This window comes from Vigna unguiculata, chromosome 6 (assembly GCF_004118075.2).
Source record: "Vigna unguiculata cultivar IT97K-499-35 chromosome 6, ASM411807v1, whole genome shotgun sequence".
Classification (NCBI taxonomy): Eukaryota; Viridiplantae; Streptophyta; class Magnoliopsida; order Fabales; family Fabaceae; genus Vigna; species Vigna unguiculata.
Window position 1 is genome coordinate 22579970 of NC_040284.1, and position 23084 is coordinate 22603053.

At 28.5% G+C, this 23084-nt stretch overlaps 3 protein-coding genes across 3 annotated transcripts; all 3 read left to right on the top strand.

The window, feature by feature from the left end:
* The first annotated feature begins 2572 nt into the window (after positions 1-2572).
* Positions 2573-6699, top strand: LOC114187096 (cysteine-rich receptor-like protein kinase 2). The gene is made up of 8 exons (XM_028075228.1): positions 2573-2978; positions 4486-4874; positions 4949-5074; positions 5180-5307; positions 5411-5624; positions 5714-5945; positions 6024-6177; positions 6259-6699. The coding sequence occupies exons 1-8, from the start codon at positions 2599-2601 to the stop codon at positions 6571-6573; spliced, it is 1938 nt and encodes a 645-aa protein (XP_027931029.1). The 5' UTR covers positions 2573-2598; the 3' UTR covers positions 6574-6699.
* Positions 6700-12040: 5341 nt separating this feature from the next.
* On the top strand, positions 12041-15224 carry LOC114187099 (cold-responsive protein kinase 1-like). The gene is made up of 8 exons (XM_028075231.1): positions 12041-12443; positions 12521-12915; positions 12998-13108; positions 13419-13546; positions 13802-14015; positions 14103-14331; positions 14415-14568; positions 14648-15224. Exons 1-8 carry the CDS (start codon positions 12070-12072, stop codon positions 14948-14950), a joined length of 1908 nt encoding a protein of 635 aa, XP_027931032.1. The 5' UTR covers positions 12041-12069; the 3' UTR covers positions 14951-15224.
* Positions 15225-17800: 2576 nt separating this feature from the next.
* Positions 17801-21978, top strand: LOC114187098 (cold-responsive protein kinase 1-like). Its single transcript, XM_028075230.1, has 8 exons — positions 17801-18267; positions 19138-19529; positions 19791-19901; positions 20029-20156; positions 20303-20516; positions 20611-20842; positions 21214-21364; positions 21442-21978. The coding sequence occupies exons 1-8, from the start codon at positions 17891-17893 to the stop codon at positions 21742-21744; spliced, it is 1908 nt and encodes a 635-aa protein (XP_027931031.1). The 5' UTR covers positions 17801-17890; the 3' UTR covers positions 21745-21978.
* Positions 21979-23084: the final 1106 nt, after the last annotated feature.

The following is a 23084-nucleotide window of genomic DNA, read 5'->3' on the forward strand; positions in this document are numbered from 1 at the left end:
ATATATATATATATATATATATATATATATATATATATATATATATATATTTGTTAATTCATAGTTGATATTATAAAAAATAAAATTTATTATGTATGACTTAGATTCAATTAGAAATTGAAGTAATATATTTTATTTTTTATAAAGATCAACTAATTAATAAAAAAATTTCATTAAATACTGGTTAAACTATCATTACTAAAAATTCTCATATTTCATGAGATTTTTCTTTCAAATTTGTTAAAAATATTTGTAAGAAAAGACTTTTTCCTGTTTTTTCTTTAAGAATTTTCATTGGAAGATAATTCTTTCGTGAGTAATTATTTCCTACGAAATTATAAAATTGTAAATATTTCTTACAAAATTTGTTGTGAAAAGTGTTTTATACAAAATATTTAAAAAAAAACTTGGTAATAATTTTTTGAAAAAAAAATTCATAGCAAAATTTATAAGTATTTCTTAAAAAAAAATTTGAAACAAAATTAGTATGAAATATAAGTTTTTTAGTTGTGTGTGCAAGAGATTAGAATGATCGATAAGAAAAAATATTTATAAAAAACAATAAGCAAAATTGTTAATTTAAGTAAGTATTTTGGGATATGATAAGTTGTATATCTATTAAAAAGAAATTTGAATTTTCGTTATTTTTATTTAAGTTTTTAAATTTAATTACTCATTTTTATATGTATTTTTAAATGTAGTTATCATTATTATTGTTTGAATTAAATATTATTAATTTTAAACTTTTGAATATAATTGAGATTTTAGAAATTTATTTGAAGATTTTAAATTTTAATGATATTGCTTCATAACTATTTAAAATAATAATAAATTTAAAAGAAAAAGTGTGAGAAAAATATTATTTGTAATGTATTAGATATTAAATAATAAAATTGAAATATATTCCAATGTGGGCAGTGTTACAGACACATATTCTATTGATTCGTACATGCAAACGTTCCTTTAATTAGCATGTTATCAGCATTGATTACGCCTCAGAAGTAGGAGTTAAAAAATGCTTAGCCTATTTTGGAAGTTTCAAACCACACTCCATATATAAATATATATCAAATTTATGCTTCATTCAACTATTTTTTTTAGACGCCTACTTTAAACCTAATTCATCTTTATCATAGATGAATCTTAAAGAGTTAAATATGATTTTGGTCCCTCAAATTTCAGTGAATTTTGGAATTAGTCCCTCATCAAAACTTTATATCAATTTAGTCCTTCATCTTTCAAAATGCGTGAATTTAGTCCTTTTAACCAAATTTTGTTAAGTTTATCTGACGTTTCAAGCACATTTCATGATAGTATTTAAGTTAACATTGAAGCAAAAATATGTCAAACAGTGTAAATAATTTAAATACTATCATGAAATGCGCTTGAAACGTCAGATAAACTTAACAAAATTTGGTTAAAAGGACTAAATTCACGTATTTTGAGAGATGAATGACTAAATTAATCAAAAGTTTTAATGAGGGACTAATTCCAAATTTCGCTGAAACTTGAGGGACCAAAAACATATTTAACCCAATCTTAAACAATAATTTTGAATGAGTTAAATTATTATATTTAAATAAAGCATTTTACTGTTCAAATTTCCATAAAATTAGTAAATTTATTTTCTATCAGATCATGCATCATCTTTATTCTGCATGAAACAATTACAAGTCTTTAATTATCATTAATAATAACTTCGAATTGTTATTAAAAAAAATGATTATTTAATAACAAAATCTTAACAATTTTTTTTATATAATTTAATGTGTTATTTTTAAGTGGTCTTCTTTATTTTTTTTTCATTTTTTTTATATTTTTAAACTAATTAAAAGACGAAATCTAAAAGATAAGAAAAAATCATCAAAATTTAATTATTTTTATATTATTGTACAAAAAAAAGCTTTGGAATATTTAATCACAAGGTTAAAAGTAGAGGTTATTCCAGCCTTATAAAGATAATGATATTTTGATATTCTTTTTACTGAATTTTAACGTATCATTTTAATTATTTTTAAATTATTATATCATATTATTAACAAAAGTTAAAATAAATAATTGAAGCATAATTATAGTGGTAGGTTAAAAATGGATCAAAATATTATTATCTATATTTTTTAGGGTTAAATATGTTTTTGGTCCCTCAAGTTTGAGCGAAATTTGGGTTTAGTCCCTCATCAAAACTTTTGACCAATTCAGTCCTTCATCTTCCAAAATGCGTGAATTTAGTCCTTTTAACCAAATTTTGTTAAGTTTATCTTATATTTCAAGTGCATTTCATGATAGTATTTAAATTATTTATACTGTTTGACACATTTTTGCTTTAATGTTAACTTAAATACTATCATGAAATGTGCTTGAAACGGCAGATAAACTTAACAAAATTTGGTTAAAAGGACTAAATTCACGCATTTTGAAAGATGAAGGACTAAATTGGTCAAAAGTTTTGATGAGGGACTAATTCCAAATTTCGCTGAAACTTGAAGGACCAAAAACATATTTAACCCTATTTTTTATATACTATATATTCTCTAATGATTTGAATGCATGTTTGGAAGATCATAATATACAGGTAGAATAAGTTTGTGTGGGAAGAAAATGGCGGAAGTGAAGGTTGTAGGGTTGACCTTGTTGTGGTTGTGGTCATGGTGGAGCTTAGAGGGCGTAGAAGGAGACCCTCAAACCTTTCTGCTGAAATGGGATTGCAGCGGATTCATGGTAACCAACTTATCCAACTTCAACAAAAACCTTAACGCAACTTTCGCAGATCTGCGAGCACACCTCACCAACCAAACCAACTACTTTGCCACGGCGCAAGCAACCACCGGAACAGATCCTGTCTATGCCATGTTTCAGTGCAGAAACTACCTCTCCCACACCGACTGCGCCACCTGCTTCGCCGCCGCCGTCACCAAAATTCGCAACTGCTCCGCCGGATCCAACGGTGCCCGTGTCATTTACGATGGTTGCTTCCTCAGGTATGCTTCCTCTCCAACACCTTTCTTCTATAGTGTCGGAATTTTAAATATTTTTGTTTCTCTTTTACTGTGGTTTTTAAAGTTAAAGATAATACTAAATATTCTTTATTTATTAACATTTTTATCTTTCACTTAATCTTTAATTATATATATATATATATATATATATATTGATGTGAAAATGAAAAAAAGGAGGTTATTATATTTACTTATTTTTATTTTTTGATACTGTGTGAACGCTTTCACTAAGGAAAAAGAGAATTTTACCTTAAGAGTGAAAAAATTAGTAACACTAACTACGAAACTGATCTTATGAAATGTAGAACTGAGTTTTAACCATGTAAAAGAGAGTGTTTTGTCTCGTTTTTATACCCTGTGGTATTCATGTGTTGGATTGAGTCTATTATTACATGAACCAATCGGATTAATTTAAATTAACTTTTTATCTAATCAAATTAATAGCAGTTTTGAATTCGAGATTTTACTCTTCTTTTTTAATTTATTTGTTTGGAAAAAATTAATAAATAATTAAACATTAATAGATATAATTAAAAAATGTTAGATATTTCATCTATAATTCGTTCGTTATATAACTAATAATATATAATTATCTAACATAGACCATCGAGAATAAATCTCCAGAACTTAGTAATTGAAACGCTGTTTTTAATTAAATAAGTTTTCCTTAAATAAAAAAAAATGTGATGTGATAATTTTATGCTGAAAAAAAAGTGATAATTTTACAAGTAAATAAAAAATAAAATATAAATGAGTTCTGTAAAAAGGTTATAAATAAAAACATATGTACGTGTAAATTCAATTTAATTGGTTTAATTTTTAGTCCAAAATTTCATGCAATCCAATCTATTATTTCTGATTTTCTTTTTTATTTGGTGGATAGTTTATGAACGACTTTATTTAAGCTAATTAAAGGTTATATTAGCAGAATATGTGACGATGAAGATTATAGGCTAAAAAAAATTTATTAAATATAATTAATTTTAAAGATTAGAATAATTAATTCTTATATCGACGAAAATAATCTTTATTATAAATAAAAAATTTATAATTAATTTGTAAATTAAAGTCTAAATTCATTTTTAATATTAGTTATTAAGATGTCAACTCTTTATGTTATTGATTATAAATTAGTTCTAATTTTAATTTTTAATTAAAAACTAATTTAAACTTTTGATAATTAATGTTAAAAAATAATCTAGACTCTAGTTACAATTTATAATTTTTTATTCATAAAAATGATTTAAATCAGGATACTGACTCATATTTTTAATTTTTAATCTTTAAAATTAGTTGCTATTAATTTTCTTTTAATATATGTTTTCACACATAAAACGAAAAACGGCAGGATGTTTACAGAGACCGTGTGGATTATCAGATATGTTATCGTGAGAAAGAACAATGCGTAGGTCAGCAGTTGATGAGATCATGCATTCGAAACAAAGTGATGAATTTGATGTTGATACTTGAAATGTGTTTGACTGTTAAGGTACGAGAGCAGCGACTTCTTCGACCAGATCTTTTCTCGCAGCAGCATGCTCTGTGGAAATCAGAGTGCAGATGGAAGCACTGATTTTAGCGCAGTGGGAGAACAACTTCTGATAGATCTACGAACAGCAACACCCAAAATCAGAGGCTACTTTGCAGCTACCAAGACAAAAATGGCCATTGGTTCAATCTATGCCTTTGCACAATGTGCAGAAACTCTCTCACAAGACACTTGTTTGGATTGTTTGTCAGATGAACAGACCAGTGTACAAGGTTGTCTTCCTAGTACTGATGGCAGAGCATTCGACCCTGGCTGCTTTATGAGATACTCGGAGACACCCTTCTTTGCTGATAACCAAACCGTTGATATCACTCCCTTCTTAAAACAAGGTACCATGTCTCATATCTTGTATTCTTGGATAATATCATTCTGAATTGAGATCAAGATCTTTTGTGTCTTGAAGGAGGAGGTTCAAACAGGAAGTGGTTTGTTATTGGTGGTTGTGTTGGAGGTGCACTTCTTCTTGTGATCCTTATATCATTATTTCCCTGGATTAGGAGATCCCAAAGTCCCATGAGAGTTCCCACAAGTAAGACTATATGGAAAGTTTTTACGTTATGTGTAAAGAAAAATCATGCATTGCTTTGTTTATGTTATGTATGAAGAAAAATCAAACTAATACTTTACTTGGCAGGTAACGTATTGGGAGCTTCTGAGTTGAAAGGTGCAACCAAGTTCAAGTATAGTGAGTTGAAAGCTGCAACAAGAAATTTTAGTGAGAAAAACATTCTAGGAGAAGGAGGGTTTGGCGCTGTATACAAGGTAAACAAACATGAGTTGTTCAGAGAATATTTCATTTTAATCTATTGTAAGTTACACATCTAACAATTTTTTTTGTTCTGATGCTGATGATGCTACTGAGTAGGGGACAATGAAGAATGGAAAAATTGTTGCAGTCAAAAAATTATTTTCAGGGAAATCCAGCGAGATAGATGAGAATTTTGAAAGTGAAGTAACGCTTGTAAGTAATGTTCATCACAGAAATCTGGTTCGGCTTCTTGGTTGCTGCAGTAAAGGCCAAGAAAAAATCCTTGTTTACGAATACATGGCAAACAACAGTCTTGACAAATTCTTATTCGGTAACTAACATGTCCATTACAATACAACTATTTTGTGTTAAGTTTTCTTTTCTCCTATGAAGTTTTTAGCATATAAACTTGGAAGACAGGTAACAGAAAAGGTTCCCTCAACTGGAAACAACGCTATGAAATAATTTTGGGAACAGCGAGGGGATTGACATATCTACATGAGGAATTTTATGTGTCTATCATACACAGAGACATCAAGAGTGGCAATATCCTCTTGGATGAACAACTTCAACCCAAAATTTCTGATTTTGGTTTGGTGAAGCTGCTACCAGGGGACCAATCCCATCTCAGAACAAAAGTTGCTGGAACATTGTAAGTCAAAATGAAATACAAAAGACTTAGCTCGAGAGTTTTGAAGGCCCCAATCTGATAATTTGTTAATGTTATCAGGGGATACACAGCACCCGAGTATGTACTCCATGGTCAGTTATCAAAAAAGGCTGATACATACAGCTATGGAATTGTAGTGCTTGAAATCATAAGTGGTCAAAGGTGTACCGATGTGAACACTCTTGATGGTAGCCATGAATACCTTCTTCGACGAGTAAGGAATTAACATTATTTCTTAGCATACCAAAAAAGTGTTTGTTTTGTTTTATATTAGGCTTGTTTTTTACTACAACAGGCATGGAACTTGTACGAGAAAGGCATGCAGTTGGAGTTGGTGGAGAAAAACTTAAGCCCTAATAGCTATGATAGAGAAGAAGTGAAGAAAGTTATCGACATTGCTTTGTTGTGCACTCAACCATCGGCTGGTATGAGACCAGCTATGTCTGAAGTAGTGGTGCTGCTGAGTAGCAGTGAGTTTCTTGAGCATATGAGACCTTCGATGCCTATCTTTATTGACTCCAATGGAAGGCCCCCAAGAGATATCTCTGCCTCAACTGCTTCCTCTGTGTCTAATGCTAGTGTTTCCAATTCTATAGTACCTGCTAGATGATCAATTATTTTGCATTTCATTTTCAAGATCACTACATTTATTTCTAAATCTAACTTCTTTCAAAGAATAGCCCCTCAGTTTTATTAAATTGCACGTCATTATCTTACTTTTAACATTAAATTACAATACAACAACAGGATAAGTAGTGTTCGATGGAAAATTACAACGTAAATATTTATTACCACTTATATTTTAGTAACTCCCTCTTTTAATCTGATGACATTTTTTAAATAGTGTTAAAATAAGAAATGAAAATATAAAAAATAGAAGTTACTTAGAATAATAATATCAACGGTATTATTTATAATGATAGTAATAATAGTAATGATAGAAGTAGTAATGATAGTAAAAATAAAATAACAATAATAATAGCAGTTATATTACATGGTACCAAAAATCACAAGGATATTATCCCAAATTAAAAATAAAAGTAATTTAATGAAAATGTTGGAATACATGGAAAAGTAACATGATTATTAAATGAAAAATAAAATACATTGTCTTTTGAATATTCATATTCATATAAAAATTGTCTCATGGTAGTAATTAATCTTTAATCTTTTTCTTTATCTATGGGAGAAAAAAAAAAAAATATATATATATATATATATATATATATATAGAGAGAGAGAGAGAGAGAGAGAGAGAGAGTAATATCTTCCTCAAGTAACAAAGAGATTAAAAGGTCTAAATGTGTTTTGAACTTTAACTATAACTACTTTCAAGAGAAAGATGAAATTGTTATAATTTCATATATAAAATTATTAATTATGTTATGATTCATATTTACAGAGAAGCTGATTAGTTAACTTAGAAGTGAAGCTAAGATAAATTTTGTTTTGAATATTTCTAATTGATTTTTTCAAGATATTTTAGGAACCAGTTTAGAATCCAGAATGCAGGTTTTTCTAACAAGGTTGTTGACAATATTCTGTATCCTTCTTGCTATTTATTTTTTCTGATTTAGTGCATCTTTCCTATATAAGTACATGATGGATAAAACTTAAGTATCAATTTCATAAAAAAAAAAAGGTTGGATAAGCCACATCAATTAAAGATGAAGTTAATTAAGAGATAAAGTTAATATAGAAAAATCCACTTTTTAATAAAAAAAATAATTAAAAAATTAATATAAACATAAAATTTGGAGCTTTTTAAATAAGAAAAGTGATAAAATTTGAGGACATTAAGATGTAAATGTAAAATTTTAAAGGATTAAATATGTTTTTGGTCTTTTTAAGTGAATTTAAGATTTAATCTATTTCGAAACTTTGGATCAATTTAAGTATCAATTTCATATGCATTTCATGATTGTATTTAAATTATTTATATTGTTTGACACATTTTTGCTTGAATGTTAAGTCAAATACTATTATGAAACATTATTGAAATGTCAAATAAACATAATAAAATTTGACTAAAATGGGTAAATTCACGTATTTCGAAAGATGAAAGACTAAATTGGTTTAAAGTTTCAAAATAGATTAATTCTAAAATTTACTTAAAATTAAGAGACTAAAAACATATTTAACTCAATTTTAAATTATTTTTGTGTGTGTGATTGTATAAAAATGTAACTTTTTTAGGTTTGTATAACAACAATGGAACTTCTACTTCTGTCCATAATGTGGTTTAATTGCATGTTAGCATAATATCATGAATAACGATATTATGATTTTTACTTTTTAACTTTTGTTATTAATTTTATGACGTGATTTAGTGTGAAATATTGATTAATGCATTATTATTTTTAAAAAAAAATTAATAATCTATATTAAATTACGCAAAAAATAAAAAATGAAAGTAATTTTAATAGTATAATTTTCCTATCTGTATATCATTGACTTTGTATTATTTGTTGGGTTCGTGTGGCTTGTTTTATATTAGTTGACAATAGTAATAATACAATGAATACATTATTTACGCATTCTAGAAGGTTAGGTTTTGACATTGACAGTAGACGCCAAAGGAGAAGACAGAGACAATTTAATTAATCCATTTATTTGGATAACAATTTAATTTCTACTCTACAATACTTCTTGACAATTATTTAAACATTTTTACTCTTTTCTATATTTATTTGACAATTATTTAATTGTTTATTTGATACTGATATTTTATTTAATTCTCATTACCATCGTATGTAACCATATTATAATATAAACTTTATGTATATCACATTCACTGCCACATATTCCGCTTGGGTGGCCTGTGACTTTTCAACAAAATATCATAATTATTTAAATTAAATTTAACAGTCTCATGATATCCCAGATTTCTGCACATGAGTTATCCATTATTCAAAAAATTAATTAGATTTATAAGTCAAATCTTAAACATGTTTAGCAGCCTATTTTTATTCATTCTTTGTATAGTTGTTATGTCCAGACAACAAAAATATCAAGTATTAAATAATGTTTTTGTTCATAAGTTTTGTTTAATAAAAAATTAAATACTTAATCATTGTGTTGCCTTAAAGCTACTTGACTTAAGGCAAAATTTACTACAATTAGTCAAATTATATTTTTTGGCGGCTACAAATATCATGCAATTAAGTGTTTCTATCATTTCACTCTTCAAATATAAAATCAAAACTTCATTTAGTAACTTTAGATGAGTAATCTTACTTTTAAAAACAGTCATCTATAGCAATAACTATAAAATACAATACTTTAGTGGATTGTGGATGTTTATGTAATTATTAAAAAAAATCAGAAATAAATTAAGATTGATATAATATTTTTTAATTTATTCTCATCCAATGTCTTAATTTTTTTATATAATTCAAATAAAATGCTAAACATAACTTTATTTTTTATTTTTTATATTAACTTTCAACTACATATGTAAATTAATCTAATGTGTATAAAAAATTGTCATCAATATTAATATTACCAAAAATATATTTTTTATAATCATTTATTAAATGTGAAGTCGATACTAGTTTGAATTCATTGTTTTATACTGAGTAGAGAAACGGTTCAAAATAGGCAAAACATTTTTCACAATTTTTTTAAATAAATAATAATATTACGCTTGAAGTTATTTACATATGTTAACAATTAAATATTTTATATCGATTATATATATATATAAAGTAATTTCACTATTAAAAAAATTATATTTTCTGTCAATTTTGTTTTGATTTTTTTTATAAAAAAATACTTATAAATTTTGTTATAAAAAAATTTGCAGGAAATTGTTGCCAATATTTTTGTAAAATATTTTGTATAAAACATTTTTTGCAACAAATTTTGTATAAAATACTTGCAAATTTTATAGGAAATAATTATCCATGAAGAAATTACCTGCCAATTAAAATTCTTAGAAAGAATAATAAAAAAAAAATCTTCTTTTGTAAAAATTTTTAACAAATTTACAAGAAAATTATCATGTAATATAAAAAATTTTAATAATATTTTCATATTAAAAAGTTGATTTTGTAACGATAGTTCAACTTAAACTAATTTAGATGAAATGTATAAAATATTTTATATCAATTAGATATCAAGTCAATTTACTGTATATATAAATTTAAATAATCTTTACGTTTTTAAAATTATATTATATGAATTATAATCTTAAACACTTCATATTATTCATTTAATATTTCACATTCTTAATAGTACAATTAACACGTTAATTACATTATAACAAAGTTTATTGCCTACTAATTTATATGAATAATAAACGGTTCATTAAAGATGTTAATATGAGTGTTACTGAGTTTGTAATTTTACAATGTAACAATGCCATCACGAATAATTATGTATAATCAAATGAGAATTCGAATATTTAAATTTAACTCACAAAACTTAAAAGAACTTGTTCGTTTTGAGACGTAAAGTGATTTTAAACAAGTTTTATTTTGTAATTAACGACATACAAATATAGTATTAATTACATTAGCAGCCCAATTAAACAATATTATTGTGATCTTACATTAAATATATATTTATATGATTTCCTCTTCTAGTTCATGCATCATTTCCTGCTTAAAAGATATCATTGATTAAAATTATTTGATATATCATTTAAGAAAGTGACACATATGAAAGTGGTGTGAACATGTATGAAACTTGTGCCCAATAATTCCATGCATCATAAATTTCATGGAAAGTCATTGACTTGATCGATCAATAATAATCTCCAAATTTTTTAAGCATATTTTATGGGTTGACTACCTTAATTTCTGGAGATATTGCTATTTTTTTATCAGATTATATGTAAATAAAGTAAATTCAGATCTAAGTTTTTTGAGTCTTTTCCCAAAGTAGTAGACTTCATTCTCCTCATGGTCTATAGAATAACAAAATCATTGTCCTTGTTGTCCTCGGAGTGCTTGTTTTTCTGTTTCTATTTGACTAAATTAAACAGATTAAATTGTCTGGTCCTTTATTTGATAATGTTTAATTAAATCTCCAAAACATTATTTTAGTTGAGTTTTAAAATGTTTTTTTAATTGAATTTTGGTATGTTGAGAAAAGTTCACTATTTAAGTCAGTTGTGTGAAATCATAACATTGTTGCAAATATATAAAAGTTGGTTCAAATAGCTCAAAAAATTGTCAATAATTCATATACCTAAGTAAAATTTGTCAAACTGTTCAATTTTATTGAAACTTTTGTTCCTAGATATATGAAATAGTTATGTGTACCGTTTTTGTATAATATTATATATTATTGGCTATAAGAATTCATTAAATTTTACGATAATTAATTCTCATTTATAAATTTAATTCAATATATATACATATATATATATATATATATATATATATATATATATATATATATATATATATATATATATATTAAAAATGAAGTAACAAAGTGCATTATCATATTTAAGTCAAAAATATATATTTATTTATTTCTTAGAAAATATTATAATATAATTTATATCTGTTGCAGATATCTTTATCTTAATTTCTGACTATATATAAAAGACTATTAATTATATTTTAACATCCCATTGTCAAATACGTAGTTAATGTCTTTTTCTCATTTGTTTCTAATTATATCACATTGAATAACATAAATATATTCTCTCTTGAATCACTTCTCACCGATGTCAAGTGGATTGTGAATTTCCAAATTAATTACTTTATAAAAATAAGGAAAATGATTTTTTTAATACTAAATTTTGCCAACTTTTTCTTATAATCTTAGATGACATCTTTTAAGTGGTCTTTTATTTTTTTATCTTCTCATTTTCAATATTTCAAAATCACTTAGAAAATGACATCTTATGTAATAAAAGAAAATTGTTAAAATTTAGTAGTCAAAATATCATTGTAATAAAAATAATTATTTATCTTGTTACGCATCCTAAAATACCAATATCCTTTCTCCTTATTTTTCTCTTTCTTGAACCCACACATGCCAACGTTTAACCTTTTTCCATATTATATATATATATATATATATAAGACTAATCTCAGTTCCTATATACACACCAAAACACTTCTCATAAACAAAACACAAAGCTAAAAAAATGTTAGGACTGAAACTATTGGCGTTAACTTTGATATGGTGGAGCTGTAGTGTTGAACATGCAGATGCAGCAACACCGAAAACACGTCTAATAAACACTGGGTGCAGCCCATTCAACGCTTCCAACGCCCACAGCTTCTTCGCAAATATCAATGATACATTTTCAGAGATGAGAGCAGAAGTTACCAACCAAACCAAACACTTTGCCACATCACAGAAATCAAGGGGAGGGATCCTCACATATACAATGTTTCAATGCCGAAACTATCTCTCCAAAAATGATTGTCTTTCTTGCTTCGACACCGCCTCCACCCAAATCCGCAACTGCTCCAAAGCCAATGGCGCAAGAGTTATCTACAACGATTGCTTCCTCAGGTATCTATCTCTCTATTCACCAAATATATTCAAATTCACTTTCATTTTTCCGTTTCAAATTCTCAGCATGTGACAAGGTACGAGAGCGAGAGGTTCTACCAACAGACCAATGAGCTTGGCGGTGGGGTAACGTGTGGGAACACCAGTTTGAAAACCACTCGTGATTTTAAAGTTGTCGGACAACAAGCACTCGCGGAGATTCAAACAGCAACACCTAAAACTAAAGGGTTTTATGCAGCTACCAAGACACAGGTGGATGATGGTTCTGCAATTTATGCCATTGCACAGTGCGTCGAAACTGCAACCGAGGATAAATGTCTGAGTTGCATGCAAGTTGCATACAACAACTTACTGAGTTGTCTTCCCAACACTGATGGGACAGCATATGATGCTGGCTGTTTTATGAGATACTCCACCACACCTTTCTTTGCTGCTAATCAAACCATTGATATTGGATCCTATTTAAAAACAGGTACATTCTACTATATATTATAAAAATATGGCTTTTGATTAATTAAACATCATAAACATAACACTAACAATATGCATTGCAGGAAGTTCAAGAAAGAAGTGGGGAATTATAGGTGGTGTTGTAGGAGGTTTTCTTCTCCTCCTTCTGTTGTTTGTCTGGAGAATGTCTAGAAAAAGAAACAAGGTTCACAGAGGTATGTAAATGTGGAAACTTTCCACTATTGCATGCAACGTTTGGTATTAATATTTGTTCATGCTTAATGCTTTTTTCGAATAGAATTAATGATGAGCAGTAAAAGAAAACCAGTTTTTACCAAAAGCAGTGTATATCAGATTGAGTTTTGTTCAAAGCAATTTAATCTTCAACAATTTTTTTTTTTTGCATTTAATATATATAGTTTACTCCACAACTCTTTTTGTTTGTTATTATCAATTAATTTATTCTGAAATTAAAGTCGTTTCTCGTTCATTTATTTCAAAATCTAAACTTGTGTTCCGTAGCAGGTGACATATTGGGAGCAACCGAGTTAAGAGGACCAGTTAACTACAAATATAATGACTTGAAAGCTGCAACTAAAAATTTCAGTGTTGAAAATAAACTTGGAGAAGGAGGTTTTGGTGCTGTATACAAGGTAAATTTATGTTGTGTATATTTTAAGAACATGATTGCAAGCATGCCATAGACAATGATTAATGTGTAAGGTTTTTTTAAAAGCTGTCAAAATATTCTGTTTTATTTGAAGTTTTTTGTTTACGTCTGCAAAATAAACAAAAATCGATTTTCCTAATGCCCTTTATTAAAAGTATACAATAAAGATTTGGATAATTCTTTAAAATAAATACTGAAGATCTCTTTCACTGATTTACCAACCACATATATACTATAGGGTACTCTAAAGAATGGAAAAATTGTTGCCATAAAGAAATTAGTGCTGGGAAAATCAAGCAAGATGGAGGATGATTTTGAGGGTGAAGTGAAACTTATAAGCAATGTTCATCATCGGAATCTCGTTAGACTTCTTGGTTGCTGCAGTAAAGGGGAAGAAAGAATTCTGGTATACGAGTACATGGCAAATAGTAGCCTTGACAGATTCTTATTTGGTAAATCATCTTAACCTCTAACAGCATGATATAATAATATTCTCAACAATCTTAAGTGCATGATATAATAATAAACTCAAAAAACAGGTGCTAAAGGTTCCCTCAATTGGCAACAACGTTATGATATAATTCTGGGCACAGCAAGAGGACTAGCATATCTACATGAAGAGTTCCATGTGTCCATCATTCATAGAGATATAAAGACAGGTAACATCCTGCTAGATGATGATCTTCAACCCAAAATTGCTGATTTTGGTTTGGCAAGGCTTCTGCCAGGGGATCGTTCCCATCTCAGCACAAAATTTGCAGGAACATTGTAAGTTAAAAACAAATAATGTCACACGTTAATAAGTGTTGTTTTTTATTAACTATGGATTAATTATGTGATGCACTTGTCAGGGGATACACAGCACCTGAGTATGCAATGCATGGTCAATTATCAGAAAAGGCTGATACCTACAGCTATGGAATTGTAGTTCTAGAAATTATAAGTGGTCATAAGAGTACTGATGTGAAGAATGAGGAGGAAGGTCGTGAATACCTTCTGCAACGAGTAAGCAAAGTTCCTATGTTGTTGGTTTTCTGATGATGTTTTCGTATGAGGAATGAGACATTTGATTTTGACTTAACAGGCTTGGAAACTGTATGAGAGAGGCATGCAGTTGGAGCTTGTGGACGAGGCCATAGATCCTAATGAGTATGATGCAGAAGAAGTAAAGAAAATCATAGAAATTGCGTTGTTGTGCACTCAGGCATCTGCAGCAACGAGACCAACAATGTCTGAAGTAGTGGTGCTACTGAAAAGCAAGAGCTTGATGGAGAACATGCGACCAACTATGCCTGTGTTTGTTGACACCAATATGATAAATAGGGAAGGCAACTCTGCTACTTCATCCAATGCCACTGTCTCCATTTCTGTTCTATCAGCTCGATGATAATCAGAATTTGATCGCTTTGAACCAATAAATTAGACTAAAGTTTTGGATAATAACTTTTCATCATGTGTACGTTTTGAGAAGTTTATCTAAACAGTAGTTATATATTTGTTTATCAGTGACATTGTACACGTGTAATGCTATATATATTTTCTAGTTTCCTAGATATCGATCAATGTAATGTAATGAAAATGTCTGTTTAATTGATTCCTCTTTGTGGGTTGTTGCAAAATCCATCCAACCATACATATGTTCCAAATCCTGTGAACTCTAATATATGCGAACACATGTTATGTTCCAAACAGTTTTACAAAAAGGACAATTTAGATTCAACGTCTGCAAAAGAATATTTCTCTTTATCAATTATTTGTCGAGTTCTGTTTTTAACCATCCTCCAAATGAAAACCTTGCCCTTAGACGGTATTTTCTCTCCCATATTAGTAAATTTCATATGATTTGAATTCATATAATACCACTTGTTAGATTTATAGAAAGAGTTTCATTGGGAGTCTAACCATATCATTATCGATTCAGAACCTTCAATAAGATATGAATCTAGCTTTTTCATGAGAGTTTATTGTCTACATGTTTGACATACTTTTCCCAGTTTCAAACTAAAAAGTGAGGTTGCAAAAAGATTCTAAAGTAGAAGATATATGATATGTGCAGAAGACAGTTTCTACTTGTGTCCATAACGTGGCTTAGGCTGTGCAACCGATATGTATCTACATGTCTGCATACTAATTTAATCTCTACAAAACCTAAATTCTAGAATTTAAACAGAATATAATACACCATTGACTTTTTATCGTATTCACAGCCAACACTTCAGCTTTTGTATCTATACACTAACTATGCCATCTATTTTTAAACACAATATCATAACTTATCAGCATTAATGGTGCTGCCCCCCTCGCTAAGAATTACTTATAAGCTTCGCTTTATCAAAAAGCATCCAAAATTCTAAACATTATTTTTTTTCTTTCAGGATTAACACAAATTCTTTTATCGACAAAAAATAATATATATAAATATAGGCTTTTACAACTTTTTACCAAACTGACTCTAAAAAAATTCAACGCATATATATATATATATATATATATATATATATATATATATATATATATATATATATATTGGTACAAGGAAGTATTAATTGTCCCATGACAGAGATCAAGTAGATCGCGTCATGATCGAATCGTAACGTTTTGACTATTACACTTTAAGTAAAAAAAAATTACATCCTAACTAATAGTTATAATGTTTGGACTAGTAATAAGAGTTCGATCCTAATAATTGACCTGGTGAAAAATTATTGTGCAATGTACAATTGTCCCTTTTTTATTTTTGTATATTTAATTTTGTCATAACTGGACGACGTTATTGTTATTTTCATTAATTGTCCCTGTTAATTTTATCATAACTGGATTATTTTTCTTTTCTTTCTACTATTTTTCTGTCTGTTCTTGAAAAGAAAGAAGTAAGTTCATTGATAAATTAGAAAAGATTGAAGATAAGTCAATTAGAAAGGGAAAGCAAGAAGTAACAATCACATCACTTTATTAAAAAAATAAAAATTAAAAATTAAACCTATATAAATAACATAAGAAAAGAAAATGCATTTAAAAAATACTAATCGTGTTGCATACTTTATAAAGAAATCCAAGTCAATTGGTTGCATAGCTTTTGAGCTCTAACGAATATCTGGTATTTAATTGGTTTCATTCTTATGAATAGAATTAAATATCCCTTGGTTTTCCTTGTAATGCTGAAACCATACAATTGTTAGCATGATTATTACAATAATTTTAGAAGGCCATGCCACCTGGTACTTAAAGCAAAGCTAGTTGTTAATATCATGAACAGATCAACCTAAAAAGGAGAAAGACTTTCAATAAATACTTTATTTCTTAAACGTAATAATTATTTTATTCAACAAAGTAGTTTAGAAGTCAATTCTTAAACAGCCGCCTATTTTTATTCATAATTTCGACATCCAACTAAATCATTAAAGTATAAATTTGTAATTTAACAAAAGTATTAAATATATATTAAGGGTTTTTTTCATTAATATAGTTTTGTTTGACGATAATTAGGATTTTAGCTTGTGCAATTTATATGATATATGCTTATTACACATAAATAAAATTTGAAATAAAAAATGTTGTTAATATATAAATTATATTACAATTAAATTTTTAAATGAATATTTTTTTTAATATATAGATTACTTTCACTATCAAAAGAAATAATAATAATGAGGGCTAAACAACAATCAAATAGTGATTGAAATTAACTCATAACAATGATTGATTTATTATATACACTTTATTAATTTGTTATTAAAATATTGAAATTAACTCCTCTGGTCATTACCCCTCCAGTTCAGCGTACAAAGACGGCTGAACTCCATCGATGCCTAGTTCAAATCATATCTGATTCGTTTATTTTGTTTAAAATATTGATATTTTTGAGAACTAAATTTTGATTTTTTTTTTATAATTTTAGATAATATTTTTTAAGTAATTATATATATATATAAACCGTTAAATATTAAAATATATTTATTTAAAAAGTCATTGAAAAATAAAGTGACATAAAAATGGTGTAAACATATTTTACTTACAAATACAATTACAGAAAAGCGTGTAATTGTAAGCATAACAGGATAATGATTTCCATAATACTGAAGTAAACGCCACATTTTATAAGCATATCATTATGAACATTGACTTCGTTTAATTGTTACAATCATTGTTCATTAATTGGTCCAGGCAGTACCCTACATAAAAATTTCAGACATCAACAACAACTGTTTTGCAACAAAAAAAATATGTAGCAGACTCCTATAAAAGCTAACAAAACGCACTGCCATTGTTAACTGAACATAGTTTAGTCTTTCATCACAGTTCCTAATACCAACGAATAACCTTCGTGATGCTGCAACTTAAGGTTGTTGTGGGCTTGATTTTGATATGGTGGAGCAGTAATGGTGTTGAAGATGCAGTTGCAGCCCCAGATGCACATTTAGTAAACATAGGGTGCAGCTCGTTCAATGCTTCCGATTTGCATAGCTTCTTTGCAAATATCAATGAAACGTTTTCAGACATGAGAGAAGAGATTAGCAATCAAAGCAAGCACTTTGGCACAGTGCAGAAAGCCAGAGGAGAGGTGCTGACATATGCTATGTTTCAGTGCAGAAACTATCTCTCCAAAAATGACTGTCTTTCTTGTTTCAACACTGCCACCACCCAGATCCGCAACTGCTCCAATGGCAACGGTGCCAGAATCATCTACGATGGATGCTTCCTCAGGTATAATATATCTTAACTTTAATTACTATGTAGGTCGGAAATCTTATACCGATAAGAGATAAAATAGATTGAAATAAACTTAAAATAATTATTACTAAAAATTCTCATATCGAAACTTTCTTGCAAATTTGTTAAAAAAAATTATTAGAAAAAATTTTTTCCTGTTATTTTTTCTAAGAATTTTAGTTAACAGGTAATTCTTTTATGGGTAATTATTTCCTACAAAATTATAAAATTCGTAAGTATTTCTTACAAAATTTGTTTCGAAAAGTGTTTTATACAAAATATTTTGCAAAAAAATTGACAGCAATTTCCTGCAAATTTTTTTTCATAACAAAATTTATAAGTATTTCCTACAAAAAATTTCAAAACAAAATTGACAGGGAATATGAGTTTTTTTTAGTGGTGGATACAATTGAAACATATACATTAGTTGTGACATCAATAGATAGTCCGATAACTATTTTAATACCATCTTAAAAAATGAATTTTAAACCTAACTTAATTTTTAAAAATCGGATTGTAAGATGAAATTTACACCAGTTATATATCATAATTTCATCCTAACTCTAGTCGATGTACAATCTCAAATACCTTCAATTTAGTAAGAAAAATATTTTTTGACTACGAAATTTTGACAACTTTCTCTTACAACCTTAGGTGGTATTTTTTGAGTGGTTTTTCATTTTTTCATTTTGTTATTTTTAATATTCCAAAACCACTTAAAAGATGTCAACTCATGTTATGAGAAAAAATTGTCAAAATTTAATAGTCAAAAATATCACTGTTCATTTCGTATATATATTTAGATTGAGCTAGTTTAATTATGTACTTGATTTTGATGTTGGATGTTTTGAAAATGTGATGCAGATATGAGAGTGACAGGTTCTACGATCAGACGAATGAAATTGGCAGTGGGGTGTCATGTGGGAACGTAAGTTCAACTGTGACTGATTTTAAAGCAGCTGGACAACAAGCCCTAATGGACCTCCAAACAGCAACACCGAAAACTGGAGATTTTTATGCAGCTACCAAGACACTGGTGGCTGGTGGTAGTGCAGTTTATGCTGTTGCACAGTGTGTTGAAACTGCCACTGAGATTAATTGTCAGAATTGCATGCAAGTTGGATACAACAACTTACAAAGTTGTCTTCCCAACACAGAGGGTAGAGCTTATGATGCTGGCTGTTTCATGAGATACTCCACCACACCTTTCTTTGCTGATAATCAGACCATTAATATTGCACCCTACTTGAAAAAAGGTAGAATTACACCATGCCTGCTTTAAATATTTATAGTTTGAAGCTCATTAATTAAATTATGAAGTTTTAATTCATTTGCCAACCACACATATTATATATTTAATAGATATGCTGGCATGATGTTAGTGTCATGCATGTGTTGATGTGAGAGTTAAGCTATTCTAGCCTCCATTAAATATTGAAGTTGAGTTAGCAAATACTTCATAATTACACAATTGAAATAATAAAAATCAAATTTAAATATGAAGTGAAATTTTGCAGGAAATTCAAGAAAGAAGTGGGGAATTATAGGTGGTGTTGCAGGAGGAGTTGTTCTTCTTCTTTTGTTGTTTGGCTGGAGAATCTCAAGAAAAAGAAACAAGATTCCCAGAGGTAATTAAGCAAATGATGAAAGCATTATTCAATGAATGATGTTTGGCGTTAAAACTTAGAACATTGTAATGAGAAAAAGATTTGTTCATCCAAAATAACTCCACAACTAAAATTTCTGTATTTGCAGGTGACATATTGGGAGCGACTGAGTTGAAAGGTCCAGTTAACTACAAGTATAATGATTTGAAAGCTGCAACGAAAAATTTCAGTGCCGAAAACAAACTTGGAGAAGGAGGTTTTGGTGATGTATATAAGGTAAATTTATGTTGTATTTCTCAACACTCTCATGAAAACCATGTTCAAAGACGACACGTTTTGTTTTTCAAAGAAAAATATGAGAAATATCTAAAACCAGAAGAGAAAACACTTTCCCTTTCAGTCATGCAAACTATTTTCAACAGGGTACTCTGAAAAATGGAAAAGTTGTTGCCGTAAAGAAGCTAGTTTTGGGGAAATCAAGCAACATGGAGGATAATTTTGAAGGGGAAGTGAAGCTTATAAGCAATGTTCATCACAGAAATCTCGTTAGGCTTCTTGGTTGCTGCAGCAAAAGCCAAGAAAGAATCCTAGTTTATGAATACATGGCAAATAAAAGTCTTGACAAATTCTTATTCGGTACAAAACTCATCTCAACCACTCAGAAATTTCATTTTTTGTTCTATAACCATCGATTTTTCCTCTCTTTTCAACAATTTTGCGAAACAAACAGGTAACAAAAAGGGTTCCCTCAATTGGAAACAACGCTCTGATATAATATTAGGCACAGCAAGAGGACTAGCATATCTGCACGAAGAGTTCCACGTCTCCATCATACACAGAGATATCAAGACTGCTAATATCCTTCTAGATGATGTTTTTCAGCCCAAAATTGCTGATTTTGGGTTGGCAAGGCTTCTCCCAGAGGATCGTTCTCATCTTAGCACAAAATTTGCAGGAACTTTGTAAGTAAAAACTTTTCCTTTCACTCTACATTTACTTTCATGAAGTCGTAGCTAGCAGAGAAGAGTGTTAATTAGGTTTAAAATTTAATTTTTAACATATTATCAGAACTATGAGTTAAGATCTTTCGTAATAAGATTTATTGTTTGTTAGACCTATAGTGTCATTCGTTATAAGACCACCTATTAATATCTATGTCTATATTTCAGCATGAAAGGATATATTGGAGATTCTACTTCAATTAAAGATAAAGCGATGTCATAGGATATAATAAATGCAAACCTCACTTTACAAGCCGATTTTGTAGGATTGAATTAGACTTAAAATTTACTTTTTAACCGTGTTTTTATATTTTATGGACTGTCCTTGTCAGGGGATACACAGCACCTGAGTATGCAATGCATGGCCAATTATCAGAGAAGGCTGATACCTACAGCTATGGTATTGTAGTCCTAGAAATAGTGAGTGGCCAAAAGAGTACTGATGTGAAGAATGATGAGGATGGTGAATACCTTCTTCGACGAGTAAGCAAGTTATTCAACAATTTTTCATGACATTTGAGCATGTGATTATGAAAATTAAGCATTGGTTTTGATAACAGGCATGGAAACTGCATGAGAGAGGCATGTACTTGGATCTGGTAGACAAGGCAATAGACCCTAATGAATATGACGTAGAAGAAGTGAAGAAAATCATAGAAATTGCTTTGTTATGCACTCAGGCTTCAGCTTCAACGAGGCCAACAATGTCTGAAGTTGTAATGCTACTGAAAAGCAAGAGCTTATTGGAGCACCTGCGACCAACTATGCCTGTGTTTGTTGAAACAAATATGATCCCTCGAGAAGGAAACTCTACCAGTTCATCTAATGCTACTGCCTCCATTTCTGTTCCATCAGCTCGATGATTAAGTATGAATCAATGCATGAAAGGGTGGCGATGATCTTAACAAATAAAGTGCATATTAAAATATAGATACAGATTGTTGAGCATTCTACGTGTTTTGAATGTGTCATTCTGCATATTTTCTAGGTTTTAGCTTCAAATCATTAAGTGTAGGTGCAGTTTCACATCCCAAGTTGTATGTAAGGTTAAAAAATGCATGAAATTTGACTACAGTATACTTAATTTTCGCTTGATTAGGATTTTGACTATCTCTTATTACTATAAAAAATTATAAAAAATATGTTGATATTGATATATTAAATTTTTTTAATATATTTTAAAGCATGAAGATTAATACACACAAAAATAAATTCAAATTCTTATTCTATAACTGAACAAGAACATATTCAATAGTGTAAATTCCTGCATAATTAATAAACCCATTCATATTTTCTTTCTAAACTTAGTAACCTTCATTTAATACATCCAAATGATAACCCACATCAAATAAAATAACAACACAACCAAAAATCTCAAATTGCCAACAAAAATCTTTTCTTTTTGTTAAACATACACACATGAATATTTTCTTGATGACGTTTTACCGAAAAGGTCTATAGACAATTTATGATATTGACGTGCTCCTAAAGATGGCTAAGACTATTCAACCAAATTTATCAACCTATATATATATATATATATATATATATATATATATATATATATATATATATATATATATATATATATATATATATATATATATATATATATATATATATTAATATTTTTCTTATCTGTGAACATTTCAAATCCGATGATTCTGCATATTAATTACTTAGAAATCATGTGCTTATAAGTTTCAGGTTATTTAATAATAGAAAAATATTAAATATCTAATTTAGTTGACCGTAAATAATTTAATACATATATTTGATTGAGAAAACTCTTCACGACCAAGTTTCTTTAATATTAAAGTGGTATGCAAGTTGTGGATTCGGGTTACTAACCATATACATTTATAGAAAAAAAGAAATATATGCGTCATCCTTAGATGAATAAGTATTTCTAAACAAATATACTTTAGTTTCCATTCCTCACTGGTAAAAATAATACTCAGTGGTCATTTTTATTGAATTAAATTCAATCTAATCTGATTTTGTAATGACTATTTGTGTACATTAAATTTTAAAATTTATCTCCATTCGCTCAAAATTATTTTTAAAAAATATTACTCGCTTAATAGTTTAGTTATTATTATTAGTTTATTTTAGTTTTGATATTTAATTTGTAACTATAAGATTTTGTCTAATTTTATCTACAACAATCATTTAGTTTATTTACAAAAGTTATTCTAAATGT